The 12,694-nt window shown below is 43.8% G+C and overlaps 1 protein-coding gene across 2 annotated transcripts in view; it reads right to left on the reverse strand.

Moving 5' to 3' along the window:
- Window positions 1-12,694, reverse strand: part of VPS16 (VPS16 core subunit of CORVET and HOPS complexes) — a 315,475-nt gene that overhangs the window by 138,968 nt on the left and 163,813 nt on the right. For both annotated transcript variants that reach the window (XM_077448719.1, XM_077448718.1), the window contains exons 9-11: window positions 11,591-11,682; window positions 11,173-11,265; window positions 3,401-3,477 (exon numbers count right to left, since the gene is read on the reverse strand). In XM_077448719.1, the coding sequence (XP_077304845.1) occupies window positions 3,401-3,477; window positions 11,173-11,265; window positions 11,591-11,682 (262 nt within the window). The remainder of the gene's footprint in view (window positions 1-3,400; window positions 3,478-11,172; window positions 11,266-11,590; window positions 11,683-12,694) is intronic.

Raw genomic sequence — 12,694 nt, forward strand, 5'->3', positions numbered from 1 at the left:
CTGGCTCTTATAGAGCATTACCTAGACTGCAGAGACCTCTCTATTCCTCCTAATCTCTTCTTTTCCTCTCAATCCTTTCTCTTCTTATACCCCTAGTATTATTATTATGCTGCTAGCATTAGTAAATAGATAGGAACGTATCGTTATATTCACTTGTTTAAACTTTTTTTTTTTTACTTTTTTTTCAGCTGCTTCCTGGTTACTGGTCTAGGCCAAAATTATGTCATACATCCAAGGAGTCTTCATGGACATTTTTTCTTTCATCTGGTAGAGGGGAGGAGGCGCTTTCTCATGTAAAACATACCCTGATGCCTGCATGCTTGAGCTAAGGGCAGATGGATTCCAAGAAGTAAATGCTATATGAATCATTCCTCCTCTGGAAATCAAACCATAAGGCGATAGCACACCCTGGGGTGTTTGCAAGTGGAGGCATCACCTGAATAGATTTGATTCACTATTAACCTCTTCGCGCCGGCCGTACGCATATATGCAGCCTCTTGCCAGTGGGCCTTAACACCAAGCGGGCCCGCATATATGCAGCCCTGTGTAAATCACCTACCGCTACCTGCGTGTTCCCAGCACAGTAGACGGCGGTATCAGTAAGATCCCGATGCATACTTGCGATCTGGAGCTTTCCGATCATGTGACTGCCAATCACAGAAGTCAATTGACCCGAATATCCACCTCCGGGCTTTTAGAGCTCTTAAAAGGCTGGGAGGCGGTCACCGTGAAGGGGTTAATACATCATATTTCCTACAAATTTTGTGGACTTCATCTTATATACACTATTCTACTAGTCTTATTTGGACTTTATAACTGACCATTTTTTGGATGGTATATGGCTACATAGCTATGACTGCACTTGTTAATCACAGGCTATTTAGCTCTTTTACATGGACTTTATCACAGATTATTTTGGACGTTATTATTGACATATTGTAATGTTGTTATTTCACTTGTTTATGACAGTTTTTGGTTTCATTTCCAGTTGCCATAAACTGCAATTTTTTTACCTACATTTTATTTTTATTTTTTTAAACAGCGAGGAGATTAGAAGGCTGAGCTCATCAGTAAGCTGCTGCTCCCTTGATTTCGATTGTTTAGCTAAATTGATATGCTGGTAAAGTGATGCTGAAAATCATAGCAATCATGGTGGTACAGCCATGTATGCAATGGAGGTGTAATATTTGACTCTGCATCACTCTACGTGCGATATTTTCCCAGCAACAGACTCACACAGACTTATGTCCTCTCCAGCTAAAAATGTGATTCTTCATTGTAACGACTACTATGGATGGGGGTTAGATTCAAAAAACAGTTAACTGTGCCATGCTTTAAGGGAAATAAACTTGAATCAAGTATGAATTGCCTTTATTTGCATTTACATGGACTTTTATGTGAAAATAAGGAATTAAGACACTAAAGAAGAGAACAGGCTACAAACACTTTACCAAAAACCAAAGCAAAAGTAAGAAATTTTAAAACTGCACAATTTCAAATATGCAGGACAGAAGCAACAAACAAAAGTCGTTGCACACTGGTTCTAATAAGGGTGGACAGACTTCAACCAAGGCAAGTGGTGATGGGCAACTGAAGAAGTTAAATGCTTGTGAACATGAACATAAATGGCTTGCATTTGAGACTTTATGGTGATTTAGAGCTTCTTCTGAGCTGCTTTTATATCCGACTGACTTCTGATGTAACCTCACTGTAGAAAGGCAATTACTCACCCCTGTTTGCTCGTTTATTGGAAGACGTGAATTTATCTTGGATGGGAAGAATCTCATTGGTTAAAATGACAATCCTACCAAGGTACTTATATTACTTCCGAACTCTGCATGTCCAGGTCCCCGTTGCTGCCACATGCCACTTCCAATCTAAAATCATCCAAAGGTCCCAGAATAGCTTGAGCCACGATGTATGCTCCCAAAGATCTGTGAGGTATGGGGGTGCCTGAGTTTCGGAAGTACTATATAGCTGCGTAGTTGGCCCAACTACTCCAACTCCACAGCCGTCATCATCACCCCGAGTGGGTCCCACTGGAAGCCCAGGCGTGCACTCCACTAGCAATAGACCTCATCCTTTGGACTTCCCCTAAGCACCGTAAAGTTATTTTGAGTCCTATGCCTTCTCATTAATTACACATATGGGACACAAGCTGTAGGAGATGGTCCCTAATGTCTGCACATAACCCAGTGGCCTCGCTTTTCGGGAAGTTCCCTGTGGCGTACAGCCTGATAGATTTGGTTGGTGGGTGAACAAGCTACTTTGCCAATGAAGTGTGAGGCATATTCCTCTGTGGTCTAAGTAGTCATCTATACGGCAGTTTGGCGATGCCCCCCATTGAGAGCTTCCACTTGCAACAAATTCAACATTTTCTTCAATCATTAAGAAAAGACGGGTCTGACCTGACAGTATGCACCTTGTTTGAGCACAGGTGTGTGCAGGATGCTGCTCTGGGGGCATCTCCATGATCTATAAACAGTTTATTTCCCCTCCTACTAAATTATCATATTAGATGGCATGGGAAAGGCATCTGGACATAAGCCCTAAGGCAGACGACTGGCGCACATGGAGCACACAAATCCATTAAGGTATTCTTAATGTTGTCCTGATTGAGGCAGGATACAAAGTATATGCTAGGTGGTACTTGGTACCAGAGCGCCTCTCCAAAATGTATCCAGGAACCTCATGATTTAGGGGTTGTGGACAGGTGGTCTCACCACTACATGTGTGGTGGACGTGCCCTAAGGTTCGTTGCTTCTGGACGAGGGTTCACTCATTTATATTCTCGATCACTATTGTCAATATTCTTAAGGACGCTAGTGTCGCCCTACTAAGTCCCTAGACTTACTCAGACGCCAATATATTTTATATACCTGGCAGACAAAATTGCCATTGTGTCAGCTTGGAAAAGCACTGTTGTAGACATAGAATTGATGAAAACCCAAACTATCATGGATTATGTTGAATGAAAAAATAGTGAGCATTCTGTGAGACAAACTCTTTTTGAGAAAATATGGTCCCCCTGGCTTGTATACCTACAGGTCCCTGATACGTAAAGTGTTCACTTGCATGACTGATTGCAGACTCCTGGATGGATTCACCTTTTTCTCTCTCACTTCTTTACTCCATACATATCTATGGCATCATGTTTCTATGTTCTTTTCGATTCTCCTCTCTTTAGTTAACCAAGGCTCTCCTGGGTATATTGTTGCATGTTAGGTCTTCAGTAATCTCTACTAAGCCCCACATTTGTTTATTTTCTATGCAACACACCTGGAGCAAGCAAGGATTGTTCACTGCTCTACCAGCTGCTCTTTTTTTTTGCTTTACTACAACAATTAATAAAAATTATTGAAACCGAAAAGTACAAATGTTTAAAAGCAGGAGCATGTACCTCATATTCTTTTTGTGCCTCCATTAAGAGTGCACCTGGGGCCATCGAAGCTATCTTGAAAATCTCTTCAGTTGCCTCTGGAGAGAAAAAACAAACAACAAACACAATTTGGCAATCATATCCTATCATCCTTCTGGGGACAAAAAAAAACATTAAGAAAAAATAGCCATTGTGTTTAACTCTCTAAAAAGGAAATGCATTTGGCCCTACTTCTATAACCCTTGAAAAACATACACTCTGTACAAATTGTACATATGTGTGCATTAAACTATATACTATACTATGTTGAAAAAAAAAAAAAATGTTCAACTTTGTTAAAATGCTTTTAACAAGGTTGTAACATTCAAGGCATGACATTTTCTTTTGTATTATTATTATTAGGCATTAAGAATGAGCAGTCAGTATTTATCAAAGCCATAAAACCTCATTGCAGCTGATGCTAAAAGTATTTAAAGAGATCCTGCACCACGTAACATACATAATATCCTAAAGAGGAACTGAACTCTGGTGGCCATGCCCCCTTGCAAAAGCAAAAAGCAGGCAAAGGATTTGTGATAAATATTGCCTGTGGTCTCCTTGCAGCTGATATGTTAATTATTAATGACTTATGATGCCTTGTTTTGTACTGTGTCTCTGTCTGGGGACTTCATCTTGTTAGCATCAGGGCTTTTGTTTCCTTATGTCAGAGCCTTTGGCAAGGTCAACAATGAACAACACAGTAGTTACATCACCAAATCTCATACCAATTCTCCATATACTAGCAGTCAGAGGCAGCAGCGCCTTAGAGCTTAAACTAGAGATATACAACTGAAGCTGTATACACAGGAGTTAGGGTTGCCACCTTTTCTTCAAGCCAAACCCGAACATTTTCACGGTGCACGGCAATTTTTTTGTAGTACACGCTATGGGATTGTAAAATACCTTGGGTTACCCAAAAAGAGTAGTAATGAAGTGTGCTACACAGAACAGTTGCTATAGCCAAATTGCATTAACAGTGGAGGGACTTAAATGGGCATGATTAAATAAAACAAAATCATTTAGTGTACCCATAAAATATGATTCGATTAATAAAAGAAATGTCAGTGACAATAGCCTACCTTAAAATTGGACACTGTCAGCCAGCAGGGCAGTGGACAGTGTCAGTAGGGCAGTAAATGGTGTCAGTAGAGCAGTAAATGGTGTCAGTAGGACAGTGTACAGTGTCAGTAGGGCAGTGGACAGTGTCAGTAGGGCAGTACATGGTGTCATTAGGGCAGTAAATTGTGTCATTAGGGCAGTAAATGGTGTCAGTAGATCAGTGGACAGTGTCAGTAGAGCAGTAAATGGTGTCAGTAGGGTAGTAAATTGTGTCAGTAGATCAGTGGACAGTGTCAGTAGAGCAGTAAATGGTGTCAGTATGGCAGTAAATGGTGTCAGTATGGCAGTAAATGGTGTCAGTAGAGCAGTAAATGGTATCAGTAGGGCAGTGGACAGTGTCAGTAGGGCAGTACATGGTGTCAGTAGGGCAGTAAATGGTGTCAGTAGGGCAGTGGACAGTGTCAGTAGGGCAGTGGACAGTGTCAGTAGAGCAGTGGACAGTGTCAGTAGGGCAGTGTACAGTGTCAGTAGAGCAGTAAATTGTGTCAGTAAGGCAGTAAATGGTGTCAGTAGGGCAGTAAATGGTGTCAGTAGGGCAGTGGACAGTGTCAGTAGAGCAGTAAATGGTATCAGTAGGGCAGTGGACAGTGTCAGTAGGGCAGTACATGGTGTCAGTAGGGCAGTACATGGTGTCAGTAGGGCAGTACATGGTGTCAGTAGAGCAGTAAATGGTGTCAGTAGAGCAGTGGACAGTGTCAGTAGAGCAGTAAATGGTGTCAGTAGGGCAGTGGACAGTGTCAGTAAAGCAGTAAATGGTGTCAGTAGGGCAGTGGACAGTGTCAGTAGGGCAGTGGACAGTGTCAGTAGGGCACTAAATTGTGTCAGTAGGGTAGTAAATTGTGTCAGTAGAGCAGTTGACAGTGTCAGTAGAGCAGTAAATGGTGTCAGTAGGGCAGTGCGGTGCGGTGTGACAGGAGGTGGTGCTGCGGTGTGACAGGAGGTGGTGCTGCGGTGTGACAGGAGGTGGTGCTGCGGTGTGACAGGAGGTGGTGCTGCGGTGTGACAGGAGGGGATGCGGTGTGACAGGAGGTGGTGCAGAGTGTGACAGGAGGTGGTGCAGAGTGTGACAGGAGGTGGTGCAGAGTGTGACAGGAGGTGGTGCAGAGTGTGACAGGAGGTGGTGCAGAGTGTGACAGGAGGTGGTGCAGAGTGTGACAGGAGGGGGTGCAGAATGTGACAGGAGGGGGTGCAGAGTGTGACAGGAGGGGGTGCAGAGTGTGACAGGAGGGGGCGCAGAGTGTGACAGGAGGGGGTGCAGAGTGACAGGAGGGGGTGCAGAGTGACAGGAGGGGGTGCAGAGTGACAGGAGGGGGTGCGGTGTGACAGGAGGGGGTGCGGTGTGACAGGAGGGACCCGTGCAAATACAGAGGAGGGGTGCAATTACAGAGAAATGAGGGACAATTACAGATGAAAGGGGTGCAAATACAGAGGAGAGGGGAAATTACAGAGGAGGGGGGGCAGTTACAGAGGGGGTGGCAAACACAGAAGGGTCAAAACATAAGGGAGAGAGAGGCGACAGGCAGCTGCTGGTGCAGAAGTTTTTAATAAAATAAATGCTTAAAAGCAATCCACTCACTCTGCATGCCAGAGCTGTATATGTCAGTCTGTGAAGTTGGCTGTCCCATCCTCCCCTCCGCTCCACGCTGCTCTTATCACTGAATCGGGAAACTCATGTGAACTCATGTGAACTGTCAGCCTCTGATGATGGAGGCGTGGTTAAGCCTCTGGAATGCTCCGATTGGTCACAGCATCCCAGGCTGGCAGCTCACTGCAGTCTCCCCGCAGCTCTGTATCCTCGGCTTCCTCCAGCGATTCAGTGATAAGAGCAGATCGGAGGGGGGGATGGGACGTCCAACTTCACAGACTGACATATACAGCTCTGACATGGAGTGTGAGTGGATTGTTTGCTTTTAAGCATTTATTTTATTAAAACCTTCCGCACCAGCAGCTGTCTGTCGCCTCTCTCTCCCATATGTTTTGATTGCTCTGTAATTGCTCCCCCCGCCCGCCGCTCCGATGCCCCTGCTGTCCAGGTCCCCCTGTGTGCTGGGGCTTGTAAAAGGAGGCCCCATGGTACCCCTGTCAGCTGTCCGGGTGTGAGGCAGAGGGAAACCCGGGCACAGCCTCCTAAACCCGTACTGTCCGGGTCAAAACCGGACAGGTGGCAACCCTAACAGGAGTGCCTAGACACACTCAAATACTGGAAAGTGTGCTGCTAATTTTAATTTTTTATTACTACAGCAAATATAGAAATCAAATCATATTTTCTGAAGCAATTGCACTGAGAAAAAGAATCCCTAAGGGTTTACAAACTTTTTCTCATAACAGTATTGTCTCATGATCATATGTTTACTTCCCAGTACTTTTTTTCAGTTGACACACCCTTCTAATTTCACTTGCTGTAATATTTCTGAGGCCTTGTTTTATAGAGTTAGCAAGGAAATTAACTTGGCACAGGAAGTTACCAAAGCTGCACATGAGAGCAACAGTCTAAACACAGGATACAAGCATACCATCTTTACTTTAATATCGGTTTCTCTCTTTCTGGCAACAGTCCACATTGCTGTGCATATTTTAAAATTACAGGAGGCTAACTGCAGAAGACTAACATAATTACTACTTATTTGGATATTTTACTTATGTTTACTAATGTTTAAAGCTTTTACAATGATTAGCTGCTTTGCTAATCCTGCACTACTCTGATGTGTACATTTCTTGATTAGCATTTATTTCTTTAGCACTTTTTTCACATAATCCAGTTCAGTCCAACAGGCCTCACCGAACACCCTCTCCCTCCCAATCCTGTGAAGCAGGCGAGGAAGGAGCTATAGCAGGATAAAAGCTTTTTTTAGCTTTTTAAAATGATCCTGTGGAGTAATCAGAGCAATCACTGCAAAGGCCCAAGAATCACTGACCTTGGCAACAAATATATCCAGCTTGCTGCTGAAACTGGAAATCAGAAGTAATATGTCTAATATTTCTCAATTGCAACAGAGGTCTTGAAATACCTTTGGGTTAAGGGAAAATTCTCCTGGAACCAGACTCTGACAACTAACAAGTTTGAACTTCTAGAATGTGCACCGCAGACAAGGATGCGAAGTGAAGTTCCACCGAAGCTAAAAAGTTTTTTTTCTAGTCATACTGTGCGATTTCTTGCTTTTCCTTGATGGTTTATGTAGGCCACAGGCATGGCATAGTCCAACTGAATCTTGGTCAGATAGCCTGGTAGACAAAAGGTCCAGTGTTGGAGGGACAACTGAAACCTAAGCTCCAGGATGTTGGATCAAGTCCCCTGAACCAAGAGGGAGTTCAGGGACCAAGGGACTGTCACAGGACTGGAAATCTACCTTGACAGGGCAAGTCTCATTTTTCTAATAAAGTGAATAGGATGATTTAGGCTACTTTCACACTGTAGACACTGCACTTTAGCAGAAAAGTGCCACCAATTTTAGTGGCGTTTTAGCAGGATTTAAATAAATGGGCAGCGATGCCGAAGTGCCTAAAAAAAAGTTACGTCAGCACCACAACACTGGAGTGTTTAACCCTTTCTTCAGCCGCTAGCGGCCAAAGGAAGGGTTAAAAGTGCCCATGTTGCAGCGCAGCTGTAGCTTTTTTCTAAGCGCTTCAGCAGAGCTGCCCATTTATTTCAAAGGGCAGGGCGTTTTGGGAGCGGTGTATACACCGCTCCCAAACCTCCCCAAAGATGCTGCTTGCAGGACTTTTCAGAACGTCCCATGTTCTGAAGCACACCGCCCAGTGTGAAAAGTCACACTAAAATGAATGGGGAAGCGGTTTTCAGGCGTTAGCTATTTCTAGAGCTTAAACGACTGAAAACCAGTGTGAAAGCAGCCTTAGAGACTGCGTCTGCTTGTCCAATGCAGTCAGAATGTTGAGTTGCATTGGTCTGGAGTGAAACTGGGTGTATGGTACTGCCTTGAAGGAGACCCATGACCCTTGTGGAAAAGCAACTGGTTTGGGCATCGCCTGGATTTCAAGGTGTAAACATAGCAGCAGAGAGCCAAGAGCTTGTCCAGGGGGAGAAAAAACCCTGAACTGGGCCATGTCCACAATCAGGCCAAAATACTCCAAGCAGTGGATCAGTTTTAGCACTGACTTCTGGAGATTTATGATCCACCTGAGGCTCTGTAGTGTCTGCACCATCTGACTGACACTGGATGACAAGGCCTGGTCAGGCTGTTCCATCACCCTAGGAGATCATCCAGTATCTTACAATGGGGATACCCTGAGAACACAGCAGAGCTAGGATGAGAGCTAAGACACACAGTGAATACCTGAGGGGCCATGGACAGGCTCAACTGGAGGGAGCTGGAAATTATGTGCACACAGCAAAAAGTAGCTAGCACTGTGGTGCAAGAAAAATCAAGATGGGTAATTAAGCACCCCAGATGTCCACAAGGGCCACAGGTCCCTTGGCTGAAAGGAAGCAATAAGTGACCTAAAAGATTCATACAAAATTTTTGTAAAACTTTTTTTTTCCAGGTAAGCTCCGCGAGCCAAAGTATCTTTCACGTATGCACCGAAACACCCCCCCCCCCCCCAATTAAAATATGGTGGAGTGTGTCTGCTAATCTGTCCACGCAGTAACATTACACAATGGGCAAATGCTCCAACTGATGGAAGACAGATGGATCCGTAAGAATGGACCTAGGGTCTGGGGCCATGACCTGGGCCAGACAGCCAAGATCTGATAGACAGATATGGTGACAACAACAGGCTGCACAGCAGGGTCCGCCAGAGAAAACAAGACCTTATGAAGAGCTTCTAACCGCTTATCCACATGGTCCTTGAGCACCAGGACATCTTCAACCGGGACTATGAGGGTTCTGTTAGGGCAGAAAATGGCTGGATCCACAACAGGCACTGTCCATTTTTTTTTTTTTTATAAACTAAATAGGGTATTACTGAGCAAAGTGTTGGGGAGGGATAAAAAAAATTCACAGATAAGGTCAGTTGCCATACAAGACCTTAAAGTTACCATACAAGTCTCTAAGAGCGAGTGGACAGGAAATGTTTTGGTTGGCTGAGGCATCTTGAAGGAACCCAGATCGATGACCTTTGGCCAGGTCAGTGCAGGCTTCTCCAGTGCAAGACAGAACTGCAAAACTTCATCAATGAGGAGAAAAAGAATCCTTCAGCTTGGTACACATATCACTCAAAGACTGAAATGGTAAATGCCCATGCAGTAAGTCCTAGCGGAATCAAGGCACCTCCCAGAATCAAGCAGGAGCACCTCAGGGAAAAATGGCACTGATTTTACAGGGCAGCAGCTGAGAATCCCACCTGAGACAGTGCAGTCCCACATCACACGTGGATGCTGGGGGCAATTTAGTAACTCCCATGGTGCCAGGGAACCTTGCTGGGTGGTGGCCATACCTCCTGCCATGAGATCACTAAAAAGAGGCATAACCCTGACTTACTGCAATGCCTTGTGGTCGAGATAGGGAAAGTCCTTTCCAGTTTTTCGCCCTCAAGGGGGTCTTCAGGGACAGGGTCACCCTAGGTGGTAGTGCCATGGCCCTGGAATCTACGCTAAAGCAACACATTGCACAGCATGCTTAAGAGAGGGTCCATGCAAAATATGGTGCCTAAATCAACATTACAGGCTTGCTCCACAGCCTCTTCTTGTGGGGCCCGGGTAAGATCCCCCAAGCGCACCGGAGGAGTAATTTAATCCGGAAAGCTGCTAGGTGGAAGCCGTAGTGGCTATGAACAGCTACAAGCTTGTAAAATGTTAGCAAAGAAAAGAATAGAATAACGAAGAGATTTCGCTTCAGAGCAGAGAGATGCAAAAAACAGAGGCTTGCTGGGAGTGGGAAGGGTCATGCTGGGGTTGGCCTTACAACTTCTGTTTGCCAGTGTCCAATCAAAAGCAGCTGCATATCCCTATCTCCCAAGACCAGTGATCAGTAAATTAAATAAAAAAAGAAGCATGTGTACCTAGCATATCTTACATCCAAGGTGGATAATTTTTAACACCTCTTTCCCTATAAGACAAAGGCAATTTAAGTCACAACTGTAAAATTAAAATGAATCAAAATTATTATAATGAATATAAAAGAAATGCAGACAGTTAGATAAATATGGTATCCCAACACCTTGATGGGCAGTGCAGAAACGACCCCTTACATTGGTGGTCAGTGTATAAAAGTCAGTAGTTACTTATCTAAGAGATGAAAGGAGAGGTTTAACTGGTCCCATAACACTGGTTCTGCTAATCGATGGCCCCTAGCTATATAGACGCCATGAGGTCTACTACTGCATTTTGCTTAAAAAAAAAAAAAAACCTCCAGCAACCTCTGGAGAAATCCTACAGTTTCACAGAACCCTGCTTGAGAAAGGGTGATATAATTTACGAATTTGAAATGCTCTTTTAAATGGATGTTTAGTATGTTCTGTACTTATGCCTCTTACATTTTAACCATTGGCTGCCTTTTTGTAGCTATATCTCCATTGTCACCCAACAAAAATGCTAAATCTTACAACTACAGTTTCTGTATTTGGTTGGATACTTCAAATAGCTGTTAGATGCATACACACAGTCTTCAAGCTGTAGCCACATAAAGGCAATTGTCTTGCATTTCTAATAATAATGTTAGCACTGATACTATACATACTTGGGATTTCATGAAGAAATTCATGTGTGGAATGAGAAATAAGCCTGACACCATCAAGTTCCAGAGCCATGAAGGTTTCTTCATCCAATGAAAACATGTACAGGTTGTTAAGGTTTTAACAGCATTAGTCTAAGTTAGTTTAAAAAGCTGCAATGAGGAATAAAGAACAAGAGACTTTACTTTTGACTGTGACTTGATAAGAGAGCAATGTTGGGCTTGGCAAGAAGTAAAGATGCTGTAGTATATAGAGGGCTCCTGGGGAAGTGCAGTAAACACATTTTGCTTGATAAAAACACACCCAGGAAAGTCAGCTATTCCAAAAGCATACACTGGCATTTGGCGGGGTTAGAAAACTGTTCAAATTAAACAGAGCTTATAATCATATAAAATCAGTGAGATACAATTAAAAAGTAAGGATACTGTATGCCATCATTTCCTTTTCCAGCTACAAGGAGCATTTTGTCCCACATTACTACAACTGCAATTTGTTTACTTTGTGGCCTGATGCACCTAAAAAGAAAAAGAAAAATGGGACATTTTTAGAAAAAGATTATTAATCACCAATTGGCAAATCACAAATTGGGGATTGTTACATTGTAACCACACAAGCAAAATTGAAAAGTAAACCCGTTCTTTGCACATTGAATTATTGAGCGTTTTACCACCATTTCCCCTAGTCACAAGGTTAAAGGGGTTGTAAACCCTTGTGTTTTTTTCACCTTAATGCATCCTATGCATTGGGGTGAAAAAAAACCTGGCAGTGACCGGCCATTCAGCCCCCGCCCATTTTATTTACTTGAGCCCGTATTTCTGTAGGCATCCATGGGGTCCCGCCTCCTAATTGGATAGATTGATAGCAGTGCAGCCATTGGCTCCTGCTGCTGTCAATTAAATCCAATGACGCGAGCGCTGGGACGAGTCCGGCATTCATGTCTATGGACGCAAATGCTGGACTCGGTAGCATGCCCACAAGGTAACCCCCTGGGAGAGCGCTTCTCCTGGGGTGTTATCTGATGTGGGGAGGAGCTGCGAGAGCCACTGGGGGATCCCAGTAGACATGGTTTGGGGCCACTCTGTGCAAAACGAGCTGCACAGTGGGAGGCAAGTATGATATGTTTGTTATTTAAAAAAAAAAAACGAACCCTTATAAAATCACAAAGTCACATTTCTTGGCATTCACTACACATCTGGGTTTATCATTCTTCAAAAAGAAAATTCAGAAATTCAGATTACAGTAGCATTTCCATAATGTGACACAGCAAACTGTCAGAGCTGGTAGTCTCGCATGATCTTCCTTCCATTGAATGTAAACAGGGCCTATCATGATGGTCAACCACGACATGCAAGTGTGTAAAAGCTAGAAGGACACACAAAAAATAAATAGCATAGAGTCATTATAGGAATGTCTAAACTCCAGAATGCAGGTGTGGGCCCCAAGGAACTAGGTTGTGACTGACCAAAGGAGCCCCTCCAGAAGATTCCAACATGGAGGTTACCATGGTGTAGCGGTCACAATTTAATC

The sequence above is a fragment of the Lithobates pipiens genome, unplaced genomic scaffold, assembly GCF_037356315.1.
Source record: "Lithobates pipiens isolate NorthernLeopardFrog02 unplaced genomic scaffold, aLitPip1_a1.2 Scaffold_22, whole genome shotgun sequence".
Classification (NCBI taxonomy): Eukaryota; Metazoa; Chordata; class Amphibia; order Anura; family Ranidae; genus Lithobates; species Lithobates pipiens.